Consider the following 21,864-nt stretch of genomic DNA (forward strand, 5'->3'; position numbering starts at 1 on the left):
GAGGGTTGGAAAAGTCATGTGGGGACAGGCCGGCGGTTGTCCCAGCTTCGGCAAACAAGATGCTAGTGCTGAGTGTGGCATGATGAGGCTGACCATGTGAGGAAGATGAGGGCTCAGGCACTCAGGCACCAGCTTCAGGGAAAGAGGGTGGGGAAGGTGGCAACACCAGGGGGCAAGGAAAGGTGACAGTACCGACTGGAAAGGAGCCAATCTGGTGATGGGATGTTGGAGAGGGCGCTGTGGTTGGGGCTTGGGGACATGAGTGTATGTGCCTATGAGGCCCGGCAATGGAAGTGAACCTTCAGAGGCACAGTCCAGAGGGCGGGAGCCCAGGATCAGAGAGCTTTAATGCTCGGGGAAGAGTTTACCGATCACTTGCACAATACTTCACCAGCACCACACAACTTCTGACCCGGAGACACTCTCCACCATAAAGTTCTGAGGCAATACCTCACACCCTGGGCACGGACAGTCTGAGGGCAAGGGTTCCCAGCCTGTGGTCCTTGCCCGCCAGGGGCCCCCAGTGCAGCAGATAAATTACAGCACAGCGCCTAAGTGCTGTATCAGCATGATCGCACAAAGAGGGACTGTAACAGCTAGAACAGGGCGGACCAACCAGGAAGCTTGGGCCCCGGGAGATGACTCTTCCAGAGCGTCATTTTTTAGATTGCCAGGTACAATTACAGGCCCGCCTTCTGGGAGGGAGAAAGAAGAAGTGGCATTTTATTTATTTATGTTTTGGAAAAGGACCAGAGGCAGTGTACCACATTAAAACACAGGGGCCAAGCCAGCTGAAAGGCAGGACTATTGGGGGGGTCCTGGGGGGGGGGAGATCTGATGACTAAATCTGAGGCACCTGCCAAGTTACCCCATAGGTGGAAAGACTTTACATAAAAAATAAAAAAGCAAACTCGTTTTTACTCAGCATCCAGAAGAGCAGGCAGAGACCCTGCTGAGAGGGGAGCTGGAATGGGGCACAGTCTGGTCAGCCTATATGACTACTCAGCTTTCTCATCTGTAAAATGGAAATGATCCTACTGCTTTCTCCCAGAGCCCCAGGGGGATTCCCGGCATCGGCTATAAAAGGCACCCTTTAAATACAGCCCTCTGCCATGGCTACAAACGTCCCGAAAGCCAGCCTGAGCCCTTGTTAGAGGAGGGTACTGATTAATTAGCCAAATAATAGGGTGCGGGGCAAATCGCTGAATCTCCTTCTTTGGGCCTCTGGAGGAGCAGGAATTTTGGTAGGCGGTCTCCTTGGACAGTCTTGCAAACTAGCTCCTCTTCCCAGATACCCCCAGCGTGGGCCCTGGAGCACCTGGGCCCTCCTCTGACACACGAATGCCAAGGTGCCCATTGGCTCCTCCCTCAAGAATCTTCCTTCCCCTTTTTGGATATAGGATAGTCCCCACCAGGTAACTGACACTGTCATCCTCCCAATCACCAGGATCCCAGCTTCTCCCCCTCTCTTACCCACTGCACTCCAAGGCTGACAAGCTCTGTTACCCCACCCTCCCACTCCAGCTCCTGCTCCGCCTACAGCAGTCCTCAGTCACGGCCCTGGCTCTGGCCTCAGCCCCCTGGCCTAGATGACTGTCGTAGCCACAGAGCCACCGAACCAGTCTCCCTGCCTCTTGCTTCTCTTTGCTCTAATCCATCCTACACACCCAGGCGGGCACAACTTCCTAAACAACTTCCTAACTGTGTCACACCCTGCTTAGTGCTGTTGGGTGGGTGAAGGATGCCAGGAGCTTTGCTGCCAATCAACCCGAGTTGCCCTGAGCCAATTTCCAGACAGGCATTTCCATCAGTTTCTAAGCCATGAGATCTTTTCATGTCTCTCTGGGATTCTGAAAGGCCAGGGGCAGGAATGGGGAAGTCTGGCACACGGCAGGTGTATCCTCAATGACTGTCAGCTTTCTGTGGCCTGTTCCATCCTGTTACCACCTTCCTGAAAAGCTGGGCAAGCTCAATGTCCAGGGTCAAAAGGGAGAGGGGCACAGGGGTGAGAGAATAGGAAGTGACGGCCAGTATGGGCCCACCAGTCACCATGGAAACCTAGGCTTCAAGCTCCTCTCCCCTGGGCCAGGAGCACCACCAGGCTGGGTGTGTGAGCCAAGCTATTTCTCAAGATTAGGAAAGTCATCGGGTGACTAATACAAAATCTATTTACACTTGATTATCTTCTTCCTGTCCGGTAGGTAAGTCATTCTGGTAAATGATAGACCAGCCAGGGAACTCTGCACAGTCCATGACCAAGCCTTCTATCTGCCAGGAGGTGTAAGGGCAGGTTTCAAAACATTTCAAAACAAGGCCCAGCAGCTCTAGATTACAGAAGTCAAGAGACCGGCTCTGCAGCTTGCTGCTATGTGACCTTGGCCAGTTAGTGCTTGGCCCCTCTGAACCTCAAGAGCAAAGAGGATGCTGGGCAGAAAAGACTGCTCTTCCAGGATAGTTCCATCCTGACATCCCCCAGCCAGGGGAGAGCTGTGATCACCAGGACCGGCTGAAGCCTGAGGCGACTTGGGGAGAGGGCAGACCAGGAGGAAGCAGGGGGCCTGCAGAGGATGACAGAGGCAGCTTGGCAGGAGGGGAGTGAAGGGGCACCAGGAGGGATGGTTTGGGGAGCAGAGCTCTGCAGACAGAGCAGGCCAGGTGAGGAAGAGGCGAGTGCACGGACATTCTGGGAGCAGAGTCCACAGACAGTGAGGAGCTGGGGAGGGCGTGGACTCAGGACCCAGAGGGAAAGGCCCTTGCTCGGCTGGTGTGGCTCAGTGGTTGAGGGTCAACCCAGGAACCCAGGATTATGGTTTGATTCCTGGTCAGGGCACATGCCTGGGTTGCGGGCTGGATCCCCCATAGGGGGCATGTGGGAGGCAGCTGATTGATCATTCTCTCATCATTGAGGTTTCTCTCTCTCTCTCTCTCTCTCTCTCTCTCTCTCTCTCTCTCTCTCTCTCTCTCATCCCCCTTCCTCTTTGAAATCAATAAAAACATATTTTTTTAAAAAGAAAAGAAAGGCAGTTTACTTTCCCAGCTACCGGGACCAGAGAACAGCACAGCCTCGAAGCAGGGGTCAGAGGTAATGCCAAACACACGAGAAAGGTAGAATCTGAGGTAGGATGGCCAGAGATGACCTCTCTGAAACCCAGTCAAGACTCAAGAACACCCCCCTTCTCTGAGAAGCATTTGCTGGTCTTTGGGGGCTTTATTCCAAATTCAAACAGGAGCTCTAGGAAGGGCCTCTGGAGCCTGCCTGTGAAGAAGGGTGCAAACCTGCAGTTCCCAGCACTATCTGTCCTGCAAGAGGGCAGCATGCATGCTCCTGGGAGGGTGCCAGGGCCAGTTCTTCCTCACAACCTGCAAGACCTGGGCTGGCACCATGAGGAGGTGGTGGGGATGGGGCAGGAAGAGGTGCAGTTCTGACCTTGACAGCTGGAGAAACAGGGAACTGGAGGATTTATAAAGACCATCATGGCACCCAAGGATGAAGGCAAATCTGACTTTCCAGATGAGGAAAGTAAGACCCAGAGAGGGAAATCAACTTGCCTCAGGACACCCAGCAAACCAGGGCAGAGCCAGAGCTAGAACCCACATTTCCTGCCTCCTGCAACAGGCCACAATTCTAACAGACACTTCAACATGATACACACCACCATTCTCTCAGAAAGCCTGTTGCTGCTAGAAGAGACTACGACAGAGAACAAGAAGATACAAAAAGATGCCCCCTCCACCTTAAATTTGATGACTGCTTTTACCCGGAGTTTTATAAAGGGCAGAAATTGTGAGCAAGGAAAACAGCCACGTCAGGATAGCAGGTTCTGTGTGAAATGGCTTTCCTTTAATTCCCTCTTATTATGCTATAAACTTGACTTAATAATAAAAACATGCTAAGGACTTCTTAATGTGTAATTGCTTATAATATTAAAAATTATGGGAAAATGCTTTCAATTAATCTGTATGTGAATCATCCTGTGAGATGACACTTTGAACAATTTTATAAGGGATGTTGGGGGTGGGGTGTCACACATAAAAAGGGGGTCTAAGTAACTGCTAAACTGCCAGTTATTTCTGCAGATCTTTTGGGAGTACAGGACAGATGTGAGAGTGTTTTAGCTGCAGGCTCCAGAGGGTATGCTTTTCCTGATTACCTAAGCTTTCTGTGTCTCAGTATTCCCATCTGTAAAATGGGGCTGAAGGCCTCAGGAGAAAGGATCCTAGTTGAGAATTATTCTGTGCTTTTAGGTAAACTAGGGCTTCATGATCCAATTAATCTTTAGAAGCTCTTGCCCCATCATTATCATTATGTTTTTTCTATCATTATCCTATCCTATTAAAAGCCTCATCTCTGGCTTCTCCTCTCCAGCAAAAAGATCCCACACCTCGTGCCTTTGCTCAAGCTCTTCCCTTTGCCTGGGTTAGTAGATCCAGCTCTCATCACCACCGCCTCGACCCCCGCTCCTGCCTCTGATCCCCCCTCCGCCCCCGCCCCCACCCCATTTGGATGGCCCAAACTCTGAATTTCTGGAGATTCACCTGCTCACCTCCATGTACCTGGATCCAGGCCTGTCACCCTGCTTTATGGAAGTTCCTGGGGGCAGTGGCAGTGTCTGCCCAGGCTACATATCTAGTCTCTAACAAAACAGGGTACAGCAAGGGCTCCAGGCAGGTTGCCCAGGTGCACTGCAGAGGGCCTAAGGACCACCTGCTCCACTGTCCTGTTGTTTTGGCCACCCACCTGCAGGTGGCCAGGGCCTGGTCAGAGAATTCGCAACACTTAATTCCAAGTAAAGGACCAACAAGGCCCTCTGCTCCCCAATAACAACAATCTCATGCACATGTGCAAAGCTTGCTCGTTGCCCTGGCTGGTTTGGCTCCATGGCTAGAGTGTCGCCCTGCGTACTAAAGGGTCCCGGGTTCGATTCCAGTCAAGGGCACATGCCTGGGTTGCGGGCTCAATCCCCCAGTAGGGGGCATGCAGGAGGCAGCTGCTCAATGATTCTCTCTTATTGTTTCTATCTCTCTCTTCCTCTCCCTTCCTCTCTGAAATCAATAAAATATATTTTAAAAAATTATAAAACACACACAAAGCTTGCTTATTCCAGCTGAGGCTATGTCAGTGTTGTGTGCCCTACTTTATAATGAGGACACTGCAGCCCTCAATAGGCGAAGCCTCCTCACCCACCCAGGTACCCACGTTGACCTAAGAGCCCAGTACCTTTCCTATACATTAGCAGGTCTCTGTGCATCTGGGGCCCGTAAGTCTGGGATCAAGACTGGTGTGAAGAGGGAAAGAATGGGATGCAAGGCATGGCTTTGGAAGGAGGCCGCCTGATTCTACCGGCTCAGTCAGAGGTTTGGCTTGGGGACACCAAATACATAGACACTAGGGCAGGAGGGAAACCCAGAAGTGCTCTGATTCTTCCTCTTCACTTTATACATGAGGAAACTGAGGCCCAGACGGCATGGAAGAGATCAAGACCAGAATCTGACCTCGAGAGACGGGCCAAGCAAGATGAAAAGGTGCACTAGGACTGAATAGCACAAGCCAGGCTGGCAAATGTCCCCTTCCCGCTTCAGCTCCCTGCACCCATGTTCTGTAGATATGGGTCTGAGCCCCTCACTTCTATTTGTGAAACTGAGGGAAGTGACTTGTCCTCAGTTTCCCTCCCCTGTAAAATGAGACAGCACCTCCTTTGCAGGGAAATGGTGAGTTGTGTATGTCAAAGGGCCCAGGACAGAGCCTGGGAGCCAGCCTCCGATGGCTCCTGCCATTTCCTCGTGTCCCGGATACCCCAGCGTCAAACACAAACACTACACTTCCTCCAGTACTCCACCCCAAAGACTGCCCTGCCAAGGCCAGGCCATACTTGGCAGTCTGCCTCCAACTTACTATGTGTCCTTGGGCAAGTCCCTCTCCTTCCCTGGACTCAGTTTCCCTGTCTGTTAAATGAGGCTGTTGGGTTTGGATGACCTTGAAGATCATTTGCTGACCCTGACATAGGAATGTGCCAGTGTCACAAAGTCACTTCTATAAGCTGGGCTGATGCCTGCTGGATGTAAGACTGGCCGGAGCTGAAGGGCCAAAGCTCTCCACAGTGCTGTCACAGAGCTGGCGTTTCACTGAGCCCAGTGGGGGTGTACATGGGAGGTGTGATAGGGCATGACAGCAGGAGCAGGTGTTACTGCAGTGCTGAGGTGAAAACTCCACCAGTAGACCTGGTTCCCTGAGTCTCTGGAGACTCCCTCAGGACCCTAGGAGGGTCCACTCAAATGCACACTCAGCTCTCTGTCTCTTGCCCCCCACAGAGGCCCCTTTGCCAGGAGAGATGAGGAAGATGGGAGTGAGTGTGAGGGGTGGCCCTCTAGGAGTGTGGCCTAGGTCCCTCTGGTCAATTGCTCCCTGGCCCTTCACAGGGTGGCCCGGCACTCCGGGGGATACACTGGGGGCTAGAGAATCGCTTTCCATGAACAATAGAAGCACGAGGCAGAGTCCTGGAAGCAGGGCCTGGACTCGTACCCAGGTCCTTCAGCAGTTGTCCTACAGTCTCCACAGCCCCACGACCTTCTATTCTGCACGGGCCCCACATACACTAAGTGCTCCGTAAATGTCACTTCCTTTCCCTTCCTTCTTCTAACTCAGGAGGAATAATGCGAAAGTCCTCAAAGACATCATGAACACAAACAAACAACAGAGGGCCACAGAGGGAGGCATCTGTATCCCAAATCCCAGACATACAGAACACCAATTCACTGGGCCTCAAAATTAGGGGCGGCTCCCAACCTGCTCCAATCCTCACAGGAACTCCTCTGTCTCTGGACTGCCCTCTGGGCCAGGAGGACACGTGTGTGTGTGTGTGTGTGTGTGTGTGTGTGTGGCGGGGGGATTCCTCTGCTTGAGATCTCCCCACCAGTCAGTCTGTGATGGCTGATAACCACCTGTCTGTGGTGGCCGATATCAGTTCATTCTCTTAAGATGCTCTGGGCATTATCCTGGCTAGACAAGAGGCCCTCAGGGTACTGGACACCTGGCCACATTCTTTTGGGCCCCAAGCAATTGCTTTGACAAGGTTTTGTCATTAAGGGCCAATATAAAATAGCCATGGGGGGGGGGAGTCTGTTTCCTATAAACCTACCAGGTAGAGAGCAAGGGCTCTTTAGGCTGCTTCCAGCCCCTACACGAGGATTTCCTCATATTTGGACAGGGATAATTATGCCCGCAATGATCTAGCCTGCCCCCTTCTACTAGGTAATGAAAGAAAGTGACCCAGCTTGCTTCTTTTATTGCCTTGGCTGCTAGAAAGCTCCAAGTTAAGCTTTTTGTCTCAAATGCTGTATCTTTCTTCAGTCGGAAATTCCCAATAGAACTTTCCCCTCTTCTCCCCAGTTACTTCTCTGTCCCTATCTTGCTTACTGTACCTGGTACCCTAGTGTCTGGACTTTTCCTGTGCCCTGCCAGGTTCTTCCTGATGTAGGTGAACATGAACTGGGAGGTGAAGGTTAAACACACCAGCCTCCCAACCACCACCTTGAAAGCACAACCCTTCCCGGGCTGAGGCTGGCTGGGGACCGTCCATGTGTCCAGGAATGGGCTCTCTGCCCCCTTGCTGAGTGCAAGTCCTTGTGCCAACTGCCCTGCTTACCTGTCATGATCCTCTGGGCCTCGTAGGGCTCCATGTAGCCAGCACTCTCCCCCTTTCCCGCTTTACTCTTGAGATCATTCTTGGCATCAAAGGGATCTGAGTAGTCATCAGCGATAATCACCTGCAGGGAAGAAGACGCAAGGGTGAGTCCACCTTTGGCTTTCTGCTTCACGGCCAGGCTCTGCTCCAACACACACAAACGGAGCCTGCGCCACACCAGCCAGGAGGCGCGGCGGGGGGAGGCAGGAACCAGAGCTGGGGCTCACCCTCAGGAAGCTCCAATTCTTGCAGGGGTGACAAAGGGACCCTCCCTGGCAGTGCTCCATCACAAGAGAGGGGCCTCTGAGCCTGTACCTGCCGCATGGCCGGCTCTGGGCAAGGTGGAAATGAGATCAGAAGGGCAACTGGGTAGAGAAGCACCGAGGCAAGAACCTGGAGGGTGTCTTTGGGAATGTGAATTGCTCAATTTAATGGCATGGAAATGGAAGAAAGTTGGAAAGGAGATTGCAGAAAGCCTGGAAATGCTGACAAGTTCCTGGTGCTGGCTGAGGCATAGAAGAGCTTGTGTAGAGATAATTATGTTCAGCGTTCCATTTCCCCCAAATCTGGAACACAACCACGCCTTGGGTAATCAGACAACAATTTGGTGAGATCAACAAACTGTAAAGATGACTGTGGCCCCAGACGGACCCAATGAAAACACAAAAGCAGCTCAGGATGGACAGATGGACTGCTTGGGCCAGAGAGGGCCTCGGAAGCAACACATGCAAAGACCTTTCTGTAACAGATGGGGAAGCTGAGGTCCAGTGGAGGATGGGGCTAGACTAAGACCCTTGGCCAGACCCTCTGCTCGCAGGGCCCTTCCTGGCCTCCTCACTTGTCTATATTTCAGAAAATAGCAAAGTTTTACAACAAATGGACAGAGAGTCACCTGGTGGTAGACAGTATGGGCCGGGGGTGGGGGGGGGGGGGAGAGGTGTTACCCCATGAGATCGTGAGAATCTGAGATTTGAACACTTCGGAGACCAAGCTCCACATTTTCCCTGGAGAAGGATAAAAAAAATCTCAGTTGGAGGCTAGGTGTAAACATGACAACTTTCCTTCCCATTTCTTACTTCCTAACCTTATTGAGTGGCACACTTATCCAAGGGAAAGGACAGGAACCCACCAAACAGGTTCCCCTTTAACACATCTAGCTCCACCACAAATCCACTGTGACTTCTGTCATTATCTATCCCTTTGGTCACACATCTGGCAAAGGGCAAGTTCCTCAACCTCCCCGCCAGGGCCACCCAGCTGACTCCTTTGGGAGGGGGTAGGTTAGCATTTCTCTCAACCCTGGGGTAACATGAATTGTTATTTAAATTGTGGGTTTAATTAGAAACCACAGGAGCCTCCTCTCTCTCCCAGCTCCTGGAATGTAAGGCATTTGAGGGGCCTATAAACCCAGGGGAAGGGAAAATCCCCCTTTGTCTGCCCCGCGAATGGCAGCTTGTGGCAGCAGCCCTGGCAGGGTGAGCAAGTGACCTCCAGCTGCCCGGAATGTGATGCCGGAGGAGGGACAGTGGGCAGCAGCCCTGTCACTGGCATGCAGCCGGGGGCCAGGGGAGGCAGAGCACTCGGCAGTCAAGCTCTTCAGTGAAAAGACCCAAGGCTGGAGCGCCCACCATCTGAGCATGTGTGCCCTGCTGTCTGCCCCCTGCTGCCTCCTCCAGGGGTCAGGCTCTGAGTCCCAGCGGGGGCCCTTCCAGATGCTGACATGGTAATCGTGGCCTCTTTTGAGACTCACTGAGCTCAAATGACACCAGGCAGGGGAAAGACAGGGGGGTGGGGGAGAGCTGGGTCAGGCAATGTCTTTCATTTGATATTTCTATTCCACCCTTTGCAGAACACACCAGGGAGAAAATTATGCATGTGAACCACTGTCAAACAGAGCAGCTCAGACGCTGATCTAGTGTAGGGTTTTGAGTCTCAAGAGGTGAGAAGTTCAAATGGAGAAAATGATGAACCTGCTGTGGCTGACATCTAATCTTATGTCTCCCGCTCCGGCCTTCCTTCCTGTCTCTTTTCAACATGAACATCCTCCATCTATTCTGCAATGAGGAAGGGAGCAAGTATTTCCCCAAGAAAACAAAATCATTTGTGGGGGGATTAGCTGAGGAGGTAGACAGGGGAGGAAGCTGGGCTGCAGTCTTTGTAATCTAGAAATCAACATCCCAGCTCCTCTCCCAAGTGCTCTGTAATTTACAAACATGGAGGTTTGCAGGATATAAACCAAATCTTTGCTAGCCTAGGGACGGGAACTCTGGGAGGCCTTTGGTTCGGCAGGCACTATCTGTACTTTCTAATTAAAATGAGATCTGAGCTTGCGCTGTCACTGGCCCCCAACTGCCTGCCTTGCTTACTTCCGTTTCAATAAGAACTTACAAATCCTAAAACCAGGAAAAGCCCCTGCTCTCTGCTGACATGTGGTTCCAGTTATACCTGCTGACAGTTGAAAATCCTTCCGTTTAAAAAAAAGGTTTAGAATTCTGTTAGTTTAAGAAGCAAATCGGAAGGTTCCTAAAATGTATATTTAATCAACTTGCTTTCGAACTTCAAAGTGAGGTGGGTGGAGGGGAGGGAATTTGAGGTTTGAGCAACTTGAAACTAGGCAAACACTTACTGAGCTGTCTGACCTTTTGCAAAATCATGTCCTGGTTTTGGCGAGTAAAAATTTAACCAAGTGTTAGGAGAGTTGAGCGGGCAGTTAGCCAGAGTGATGTGTGCTGTGCTACATGCTCCAGCCACATGCACCGGGCAGAGTGGTCACTGTCTAAGCTGCCCAGGGCTCACTGTACTAATACATCAAGATGGCCTGCAAGAGGCTTGAGTGAAGGCTGTTGGAAAGAAAAAAAAAGAGAGAGAGAATAAGTTTCCCCAGATGTGGGCTTGGATTCCTGCTGGGGTTGCTTTTGCCCCAGTTAGCAGACAAGCCCTTCAAATCTAATTGAACAATTCGACTAAAAGGAAGACAGCAGGGACTTCTCAGCAGATTAGGCCATCTGGGCACTCGAGATGCTTTCCTTGATTTTGCTCTTGGATTGGCAAAGACCTGATAGGGCATCAGACTTCTTCACCTGGCCTGCTTGTGGTTTCATGGGGCAAGTGCAGAGCCGAGAGGGGGACCCAGGCTACTGGTCTCACCACTTCATTATGGAACTGAGCAGCAGGAGAAAGACAAGGGTTATGGCCCTGTCCGGGTAGCTCAGTCGGTTAGAGCGTTGTCCCAATACACCACGGTTGAAGGTTTGACCTCCGGTCAGGGCACATACAAGAATCAACCAATGAATGCATAAATAAGTCAATCAAATTGATGCTTCTTTCTAAAGTCAATTTAAAGAAAAAGGTTATGGCTAAACCCCAGGCAAGTCTCTTCTTGCTTTCAAACAAAACTAGAGACCCCAGGTCAGCCCGGTGCCCGGAAAGGACTTTCACAGGCTCATAAAGCAGTGAAGCTGGGGGTCCTTGAGAGACCTGCTCCACAATCCCCTTCTTCTGTATAAGGCCCAGGGCAGCCCAGAGGGCTTGGCCATCCCTGCGCACCACCTCTCTGACAGGGCTCTGGGAGTCAGCTCTGCATTCCTCCTTTCTGTTTTGCACACACTCCTTTCCATCAGTCTGGGGCCAGGGTGTTTTTATCGTGGGGACTAAGCTTTGTGATAGGAAGCAGTCTTCCTGTTCATCCCCGAAAGGAAGTACCAGAGAAAGATGGGTGTTGCCACTTGGCAACATGCCCGTACGCTTTTGCAAGATAGCTGCACCTGGGTGGAGAGCTGGACCTCTCCACGTGCTCTTGGGCGAAAGGTAAATTGGGAGAGCCACTCTGAAAGATAACCGTTGACAGTATTCATTAAAATCCAGAAATATTCATGGATTAGCCCAGCAACTTTGCTTCTCAGTATTTATTCCCAAATGTACACAAGGAGGCATGGACCAAGATGCTCACTGGAGCAAGTAGTAATGAGAACTTGCTATATCCTACTATGTCCACCCATGGGGAGCTGCAAAATCCTGCTAGTTCCATGCTATGGAATATTATGCAGCAGATTTAAAACCAACAAAAATGAACATAGAAAGCAGGTTGTAGAATGAGAGATACAACCTGATACCTGTTTAGGAAAAATGAAACAGAAACCTGTATCTCCATTTAATGTAAAGAAAAGGTCTGGGGAGATACACACTGCTCACTGACACCTCCTGCGGGGGAGGTAACTGGGATTGGGGCGGTTACAGGAAATCAAAGGAGACGTGTCTGTAATGTTAACACACTTTCAAACAAGGAAAACTTACTGATGCATTATACGCAAAAGTAAACTTTTAAAAAAGCACTCCTCTTCACCGGCTATTTTTGGTACAGTAGATAAACTGTTTCCCAAACTTGCCTGAAGATAGGAATGGCTTGGAATGCTTGTTAAAAAAACAGATACCTACCCCCCCCCCCCCCCAATAACGTGTATATTTAATAAGCAACCCAGGTGATTTTTATCAGGAAAGTTTGGAAAATGTTAAGCTAGAGCCAGACCCCTCCCCCACCAATCTAAAGCAAAGCCTTCAGATATTACTCTGGATTTCACTTTTCCCAGATATCTCTGAGTCCTGTTCATCAAAGTGAAGCAAGAAGTGGGTGTTAAAGGCAGCTCTCTCTTGCTTGCTTTCCCTGGGAATCAACTGGAGTAAGAGATGACCCAACATGCCTTGGTCCATCTCCAGAATCCAAGACGTAGAGGTAATGGCATCCTCTGTGCAATCTGAGGGCTGGCCCCACATTGAGCAACAGGGCTGTGTGTGGGGAGAGGGCCACACAGGCAAGACCCTGCCCTGCCCAGGGAGGGGAGCCTGGGCCCAAGGCTAATCTGGCCGTGAGGACGTGCAAAGCTGTCTGCTCTAAAGCACAGACGCACCCTTTCGGGCCAACTCTATGTGGCTCTCAGCACACTCTCAGGATGATCCCTGGCTCCAGAAAGGGCTGGTGGGACTGCAGAGGGGGCACTGCTGAAATGCACAGGCATCCCTGCTAAAAATCACTCACACCTGCTCAAAGGAGGGTCCAGACAGGCGGAGCAGCTACCACCTTCCCGGAGTGGTGACCTGTATTGTCCCCACTATCCCAAGGGCACCTCCTCTACCAGTAACCACAGTCACTCCATGTGCTCTGCTGTCTGTGGGAACTGGCAGTTTGGGGCTGCCCCAACTTGGCCTCTGCTGGATGAGGCAAGCTAAGTCTCCCCCACTCAATGCTGCTCTTCTCTCACTGGAAAGTGAGGGGGTGGCACCCCATGAGGTCCTGGGTATGTTCCAGGTCCATGACTTCTGTCTACGCCAAAGCAAACTGCATAGGAACACACCTGGGAATATTCTACACAGTCCCAGTCGGACCATTTCCTCATCAATTTGCCATTACGACTACACATTAGTTTTCTGAGCAGCTTGGGGGGCATGAATCTCTGTGGGAATCTGATAAATGATGAAGGTGTGGCTCCCTCCATCACCTTTATATATGCCTGCAAAGTGTTGGGCACATTTCAAAAAGGTTGGGGGTCCCAGGTTAAGGCCAAGTTCCTTTGCATGTGAGTCACTATAAAGAACATCTAAAGTGAGACACACTCGTTTTTTTTTTTTTTTTAAATAAATCTTCACCCTAGAATATATGTGTCTTTTTAAATTGATCTTAGAAAGGGGTGGGGGGGGGGGGGAGGAGGAGAGAGAAAGAGAAAGAGAGATATATCAGTTGCCTCCCATACACACCCTACCGTGCATTTAACCCGAAACCTAGGTATGTGTCCTGACTAGGAATAACCCCCCAACCTTTTGGTGTACAGGATGCTCCAACCAACTGAGCCACCTGGCCAGGGCATGAGACACACTCTTTGCCTTAGCGAGGTGGGGGGTACTGACTGTTGTAATTCAACACCCATTATTCACCTGGCTGAAAACACAGTAGGATGTGTGACTGGCCTGCCAGTAGGCTGGGGAAGGAGGGGGGCTGTGAGGACAGTCAGGTCCTTGTATCTTGGCTTGCCAGCTTGAAACCCAGCAGCCACATCCCTCCAGAGCAGAGGCAACCTGGCCCTCTCCCTCACCCTGGGGATCAGGAGGGTTCCTTGAAGGTGAGCAAATGGTGTTCAGGTCATGAGGTGGCAGCAGCAGCCAGAGGCTCCATACCTCTGTCCTGCATCAGGGGGCTGGGCAGGCTAGAGTCCTGGTTCTCCTTTGGGACCCACCATGACACAGGCCCTGGCAGGCCTGATGTCCCCATAAGGGAGACTCTGTTGCCATGCCAACCAAGATATGGCATGAATGAAACAGGGATTGGGGATCTGGAAGGGTTCCAAATGACCAGGGGGCTGCCCGAAAAGAAGCAGCGGATAGACATTCTGCACAGACCCAGAAACTATACAGACACACGCTCAGTGAGTCAGGGAGGGCATCTAACAGCCAATAAAGGAGCACACTCCCTGGGAACCAGAGCTCCTGCCATTAGGGTGTCCGAGCAGAGGCTGTAAGGTGGGCATCTGCTTTGGATGGAGGTCAGCCTACCAGCTACTGTGTTTTCTCAGCACAGATTCAGTGGCCCCAGAGCAGCACCCATTGCAAGGAATGGGTGGCTGTTTGCAGGACCCCCAGTGTGGCTGAGGCGGGCGGTGTTTCTGAAGCCCCAAGGCTGGCCAATGGCAGCTGGGCTGCAGCAGCTGCCTGAGGCTTTGCAAATACACAGAAAGGCAAGTGGCAAGGCAGAAAGGACACCGCCAGCAGGGACAGCCCGGACAAGCAGAGCTCTGGAGTGGAGCTGGCTCTACTGCACCCTCGCTGGGTCATTCCTGGCAAACTGCTTTATCTCTTTGAGCCCCGGCCATTCATCTGTGAAATGGGCAAAACTGTTTGCCGTCTCAGCTTCACGTGAATGTTGTGAGGAGCAAATAATGCGATGATGTGGGGATGTGACAGCAGTTTATAAAGAAAGGTGGCACCTCCTGGGTGCTGGGGATCGAGTTAAGGGCTGGGTCTCTGCCCACTGAAAATCTAGTGGGGAAGACAAAACAAAGACCAAAGACCTGAGACGAAACCTCAGTCAAGGCCCCAGCGATGACAGAGAAAACTGGCTGCAATCAGGTATGACCACAGCTGTCATATCTATCAACCACAGAAACAGGAATGTTTATGAAGGATTCCCCCCCCCCCCACACACACACACTCTTTTATGTTCTGGGTAGGATGCATTTCCTAGTTGGAGTATCTGGCTAAGAGGTCGAGAACCTCAGGGGACCCTCAGGGTCACCCTGCCTGTGTGCTGGATAGCAGCAGAGTGCTGTAGGTCTACGGCCTGATTCCAGGGCTCTGGGGCTCAGAGGGGGTCCACAGAACTGGCTGTAACCTTCCTTGGGGACACCCCATGCAGAGACACAAGCAAGCATCCCCCCTCCTCGCCTTTCTCTCTCCCAGCTTTGACCATCATAGACGAACTCTCCTTACAGGCGTGCCAATAAATCATTTCTGACATGGTAAGGAAGTTAATTTGGGGAAGATTAATTAGCTACATTCACACATTCAGCTGCAATTCCTGGAAATCAGATGGTGGGGAGGGCACTTTTCCACGGCAACCAAGGATGGGCTGGTGCCTCGCCTCTAAGGTCTGACTCGCTCATGCAGAATCACCTTGAAGTTCGAAGTCCATCTTTCATGCATGGAGGTCAAGTGCTCTGCCCTCTCAACCCCGCTCGTGGGGAGCTCATAACTCCGTAATTCAGTCATTGGGACAGTCATCACTAGTAAAGCGGCCTCCGTCTGGCAGCCACCTTCCACTCTGTGCAGACCTTGGGTGCTCTAGTGTAAATGCTTCTTTACAGACCAGCCAGGGACCTGCCCGCATGTCAGGAGGCGAGGGGTGTTTCCAGTGGTCTCCCCTGGTCTTGCCAGTCCTCCCCTTCCCACAGCCACAGCTGTTTGCCTCGACACCTGCAGGCTCCAACTTGTTAGGAAAAATGCATTCCAAATTACAGCCTCTGTCAGCTCCTCTGGGGCCCTCCTCTCGGCTCCCCCCTCACTTGCATACCCCACTCTCCTTCGGTTTAACCCCATGGAGGTTGCTATGGTCCTGGGTGGGAGGCTGCTGGAGTGGAGCCTGGCTCTACCCTCTGTTTACCCTGAAACCTCACTATTAAGTGGTAGGGACTAGCTTTTCAGCATCTCTCAAGCAGTGGGAAGTTCTATTAACTCCGAAATAGCTAATCCTGTAATTTCTTAACTGCATTCAGCTAGGGCCTATGGACGAATGAAGAGTTCAGTGTATCCCTCCTGAGGACAGAAGCCTCCTGGGGTTTGCAGAGTAATTACAGGTGATGTCAGAGCTGAAAGGGTCCTGAGAGAAGATCTAGTCTGGTGGGTTTCAACAAATTATGTGTGTAATTTGTGCCAAGGAAATCTCACAGGGAGCCCCAACATGCACTACTCTCCGTAGTCTGAAAAGCACGAATCCACTGGGAGGCAGGAGGCCCCGAGGGGAGGGTGAAGGTCAATGCCAGAAACAGGTAACCAAATGTTTCCTAACTCCCAGGTCCACATGTGTCTGCAATACCTATATGGCTATCGTTTTTTCTCTTAAAGCCATTTCTAAAATTTCAGGGTATACCCACCATAATCACCCCCTGGATAAAGCTCCCACGGCACCTCTTACAAGGACTGCCACCCATCCCTGTGGAAGGCCGTCCCAGGCCAGGCTTGGTCCACAGAGGTCACCCATTGAGCCTCCCTCTGTCCTCCCCTGAGCTCTGGCTCAGCGATGCCCAGCCCTCTGGTGACCCCATCAATCTCCACCCACCCTTCCAGACAGTCCTTTCTTCCCAAGCTTCCTGCTCAAGGGGGTACAAGCGCTCCTCCTAGAAAATGCTCTCGGACCAGCCCTGGGGTCAAGAAGGGTAAGGTCAGGATTTTCTTCTTTCCCTGGCAGGGCACTTGGAGCTGGAACGGTCAGAGAAAGTGCAGTTAGGAGCAGGGACACGGGGTGGCTCTGGAAGTCATTTTCTGCTCTGTGCCTCAGCTTCCTCATCTACAAAATGACGATGGGGTGAGGACTAAATGAGCCAATATACGGGATGTACCTAGAACGGGGCCGGGCACACAGCAAGTGCTCAAGAAATGTCAGGTGCACTTATCATCTGAACACACCATCCTGCCTGGCTGATTCCGTCTTGTGGAGGAGGAACCTGAGGAAGGGTCCTGCAGAGGTCACCTGGATGTCCAGTAATAGAAGCAGCAGAGTGATAAAACCTGACTCCCACCAAACCCCAACCGCAGGAGAACCCAAGTCATTTGGCGACCTGTCCTATATAATAAAAGGCTAATATGCAAATAGACCAAACGGCAGAACTACCGGTTGCTATAACATGCACTGACCACCAGGGGGCAGACACTCAACGCAGGAGCTGCCCCCTGGTGGTCAATGTGCTCCCACAGGGGGAGTGCCGCTCAGCCAGAAGCGGGGCTCATGGCTGGCAAGCTCAGCGGCGGTGGCAGGAGCCTCTCCCACCACTGTGGCAACACTAAGGATGTCCTACTGATGGCTTAGGCCCACTCCCCCTAAGCCGCAAGTTGGACATCCCCCAAGGGCTCCTGGACTGCAAGAGGGCGCAAGCCGGGCTGAGGGACAGCCTCCCCCCCAAAACGACCCCCCCCCCCCAGTGCACGATTTCCATGCACCGGGCCTCTAGTATATTTATAGCCTGCCTGCTTCCAAAATAGGTTTTAGACAGCTGTGTTCAAGTCATCTTTCCGGCTGGACCGCTCCTTCCCAAGAAAGGACGGGGAACGCCCGTAGGGCTTTCTCACAGTAACAGAAGGCTCTGAGCACCAGGGACAACTTTGGCAGTGTACTCACAGGAAAGGTATGTGAAAGAAAAACGGCAGAGCCTAGAAGCCAAAGGCCTTTCCTGAGAGCTGTGGTACCTTTAATAACCAGGCATCCATGCCCCACGCAGGGCCCGAGAGGGAGCAGGAGTGACGGAGTGAGACGGGGAGCTGAGATTAGCGTGAGAAGGTACTCGGGCCTCGTGCAGCCCATGTGATCCAGGCCCGCACAGCCGTTTCATCGGTGACAGCGACACAGGACCGGACTAAGGGAAAGGTCATTTCTCTGTGAAGGGGACCCATTAGGATGATTCGTGCACATTTCTAACACGAGGCTGCCTTTGTATTGAGGACAGGCAGCACTGGCCATCATTACCACCACTGTGTTTGAGGGTTCCCAGTTATGTTCAGCTTAACAGTGGGTGCTCAATAAATGGTGATTCACTTTTTTTAAATAATGCCATCTTCTCAAATCCTCCAGTCACCAAGCTCAATGAATTCTTTCTCATGTGCAGTCCTCCAGGCTAAGAATCTGTCCCTGAACCCCAAAGCACTTTTTCTCCTGTGTACTTGGCACCTTCTAACGTACAGGGAAGTGACTGGGGACAGAGCTTTGCAATTCCACACAGTGTCTGTAACGGTGTCAATGGCTTGTTCAATCATATTCACCCCATGCTTACAACGTGCCAGGCGGTGAGCTCGGAGCTGCAATGCAGCGGTGAACAAAGGCAGGTGTTCCCCTGCCCTTATGGAGCTTCTGGTCTCTTGGGAGGACAGCTGACCATGCTGGGGCGGGGCAGGCATGGTTAAGGATAGGAGTACTCAGCTGTCATGTGCCAAGCAGAGGAGTAAGGGCATAGGCAAAGTCCCTTTATCCCCTGTCATGAACTGGAGCTGTGTGCAGACCTGTCAGGTGAGTTACCTGAGGATGCCCACTATGAAATCAAAAGAGGTTATAGAATCTTTACCAATAAAAAAAAAAAAATTACTCTTGGCATCTGAGCCATTGACAAAAAATTAGGTTTTAAAACAGTACTTATAGGACTCCCTTTTTCTATTTTTTAAAAATATATTTTATTGATTTTTTACAGAGAGGAAGAGAGAGGGATAGAGAGTTAGAAACATCGATGAGAGAGAAACATCGATCAGCTGCCTCTTGCACACCCCCTATTGGGGATGTGCCCGCAACCAAGGTACATGCCCTTGACCGGAATCGAACCTGGGACCTTTCAGTCCGCAGGCCGACGCTCTATCCACTGAGCCAAACCGGTTTCGGCGGACTCCATTTTTCTAAAATATTATACATACTCAAAGGAAGAAATGTGTTTTATGTGCAAAGAAAAAGGACCAGAAGGTGTACAGTACAATATAGCACACATCCAGAAGTTTCCATGAAGCTCGAGGCCTAAACACTGTTCCCCTCCTCTCCAGGTGGCACCATTAGCTAAGCCACACTTCCTGCCAGGACCTCAGTTTCCCCATCTGTAAGACGGGAAGGGCAGAGTGGGCCTTACATACAGGAGGAGGGGAAGAGACACAGGACCAGGACACTAAAAGAAAACCAACTACCATCTTTCCTCACCAACATTTTCTGAAGGAAAGAATAAGAAACATCACAAAGGAAACAGAATAAAGTACAGTCCTTTTTAAAGTGAACGGAGTTAGCTTCATAATAAACCTCCCTAACTTTTCATTTTTCTCATCCCACACTATGCTTTCGGAGCATGGGGCCCATGGGCATTTCAGTCCTTCTGACATTATTTTAAAGACCATGCCCTCCTTTGGGCTACAACCATCCGGTGTGCACCCACCACGAAATGGCGCTGGCTTTTCTGGCCCCTCTCCCCTCCTGGTGTCCCTCTCACTCTTAAAGGCACGTTCTCCACTACCGCTGAGTGTCGGTCTCTATGGAACACCAATGAGGCGCTTGACAGTAGCCTCATGAATCAATCAGGCATGAAGTGGCCCTAATTTATTAATACACATTGTAAAATCCCCTTCCAAACGGAAGGTCATAAATCACCTGCCGCCGGAAACGTTCTATTTTTAAAGGAAGGCCAAGGTATCTTGAACTAAATGCCAGACTTGCCCATTTCAAAAGAGCAAACTTTGATCCATTGCTGCTATGCTAATCAAGTGATTAGGGAGGCCCGGCCCCGCCCTGATAACGCAGCTGTCACAAGACATCACCAACCCCCACCAGTTTCCTCTCCTCACACACTTCTCTGCCCAGACCTGAGGCCATAGGTGTGACTCACAGGGACTGACTTCTGGGTGATCTGAGATCCTTCGGCCAGACCCTCCAGGAGCCTGAGCGTGTTAGAGGATTAGAGCTAGCAAGAAGGTTAGAGGTGATGCTGAGGACGGAGAAAGTGTTCTCTATGTGCCAGGCACTAGACCGTGTGCTTGTACATACATTGTCTTAGTTCAACTTCCTAATTACATTATTTTCAGATGAGAAAAGTCAAAGCTCAGAGAGGTTTAGAAGCTTCCCCACTCAGAGCACATAGGGCAGTGCAGGTTTCAACCCTGGCCCGCCTCACTCCAAAACTTTGGCTCCTCCATGCCACCCACGGCCTGTTGCATGAGTTTCTAATATCCTGGGTCCCTTCCCGACAGCAGGAGGAAATCTCTGAAGGGAGGTTTGACAGGAAGAAGAGGAAGCTCTGCCAGTTTGGCTCGGATGTGCCAACCCTGACACTCCCTCAGTCAGCTGGGTACTGGAAATCTCCCTTCCTTTTCCTGTGACAGCCTCCCTGTGATTGGAGCACACCTGCAACCTGCCCGGGCCACACCTGGGGAAGCAGCCACTTCCGCCCGCAGCCTGTGCCCTGTGCTCGGCTTCCAGCAATTACACTCCCTCCATCCTGCCTCATCCTTCCTGCCTGGGGGATCCCACCTCCACCTACTCCCCCAACCCCCAACCCACCACAAAAGAGAGTGCAGTATAGCAAGCAGGCTGTGCCCTTACATTAGAAGGAGGGTTCGTAACAGCCGGGAGGCAGTGGAGAGAGGCCCAGGCACCGCCCCCCCCCCGCCCCTCCCTACATCCACAAACCTTTGCACATGGAAACATTATCACTCAGCACAGGAGAGGAATGAGAGCTGAAAGATGAACCTGAACCTTGGCCCCTGCTTCATTAACAAGAGTTAATACTTGGACAGTGCCCAGCATGCACTAAGTTATTGTTATTTTCTAAGTTGACGGTAAAGTCAGTCTCATTTTTCTCATTGTACAGTGGGAGGGAAATTTATGTTAGAATTAGTTCATTCTTCATCTTGTTAGGGTAAGCCCTGCTGCATTAAAAAATAAAAAAATGTCCAGACATACAGTGTGGACCAGAGGAACTGGAGAAGTTCTATCTGTGGAGGAGGAAGCCCCAGGTCAGAGGACCAGCTTGAAATCCCTATGGCCTTCGGGCCCAGAGGTGGTGGTGATGCCTGAGAGGGGGACCCAGGCATAACTCAAAGCCATGGGAGCACCTCATCCCTCTGTAGGTGCCCCATCATTTTCACTTCTTGGGTATAACATGGGTGACTTGGGCCACCTGACTGGGATAAGGGAGGTCCTTTCAACCCACAGACCCCAGAAGAATGCACTCCCTGGAGACATTTAAGCCAATGGCCCAGTTGACTAGCCATTTGGGGAGGGCCTCAACTGGGTCCACCTGAGTGGTCTGGCTGTACTTCCCCTCTCCCCACATTTCTGTCATGCCCACCCTTGATCTGTGGGCAACAGGTCTACACAGATGGTCCCAAGCTCCCCATCCATCCTGGTCCCTAACTGGCATCTTAGGCTTATAGACTGGCTCGGGCAGGCTGTACAGCTCCTGGCACCTTTGCTGCACCCTGGCCAGGCCAGTCTGCTTGGAGAGTAAGGCAGGGAGGCTTACCTAAAGACTGCCACGACCATATCCACCTAAGAAAAATCTGCTATAAAACACTGACACCCTCCCAGAACTGCCTCCTGGATTTAAGAAAGGGAGAGGTGGCTTGGGTTTTAAAGAGAAAATAAGATTCCCATTCATGAACTCCCCACACCAAGGACAGGTAAAACGGGTTCTGCCACTGATTAATGAGCTGGGGTAATAATGGGGCTCACCCTTCGTCATTAAAAATATTAACCTCGTTCCTGGCTCAACGATGTCATAAACCCAGGGCCCACAAAGCTCTCTCATAACCACACTTCTCATCTGCTGGGTGAGGATGCTAGGTGCGTGCCTCTAGCCCTGGGGACAAGCCAGGAAGGCAGAGAGCCATTTGGGAAGACCACAGACCCTCCACAGAGCCAGCTGCAGGTGGACAGGTGAAAGAAACAATACCATAACTTGCCATAGGT

The 21,864-nt window shown here is 51.4% G+C and overlaps 1 protein-coding gene across 1 annotated transcript in view; it reads right to left on the reverse strand.

Moving 5' to 3' along the window:
• SHB (SH2 domain containing adaptor protein B) overlaps positions 1–21,864 on the reverse strand; it is a 125,660-nt gene that overhangs the window by 72,397 nt on the left and 31,399 nt on the right. Inside the window, exon 2 of the mRNA XM_008141883.3 lies at positions 7,644–7,764. Coding sequence (XP_008140105.2) covers positions 7,644–7,764 — 121 coding nt within the window. The remainder of the gene's footprint in view (positions 1–7,643; positions 7,765–21,864) is intronic.

This window comes from Eptesicus fuscus, chromosome 15, assembly GCF_027574615.1.
Source record: "Eptesicus fuscus isolate TK198812 chromosome 15, DD_ASM_mEF_20220401, whole genome shotgun sequence".
NCBI classification, from domain to species: domain Eukaryota; kingdom Metazoa; phylum Chordata; class Mammalia; order Chiroptera; family Vespertilionidae; genus Eptesicus; species Eptesicus fuscus.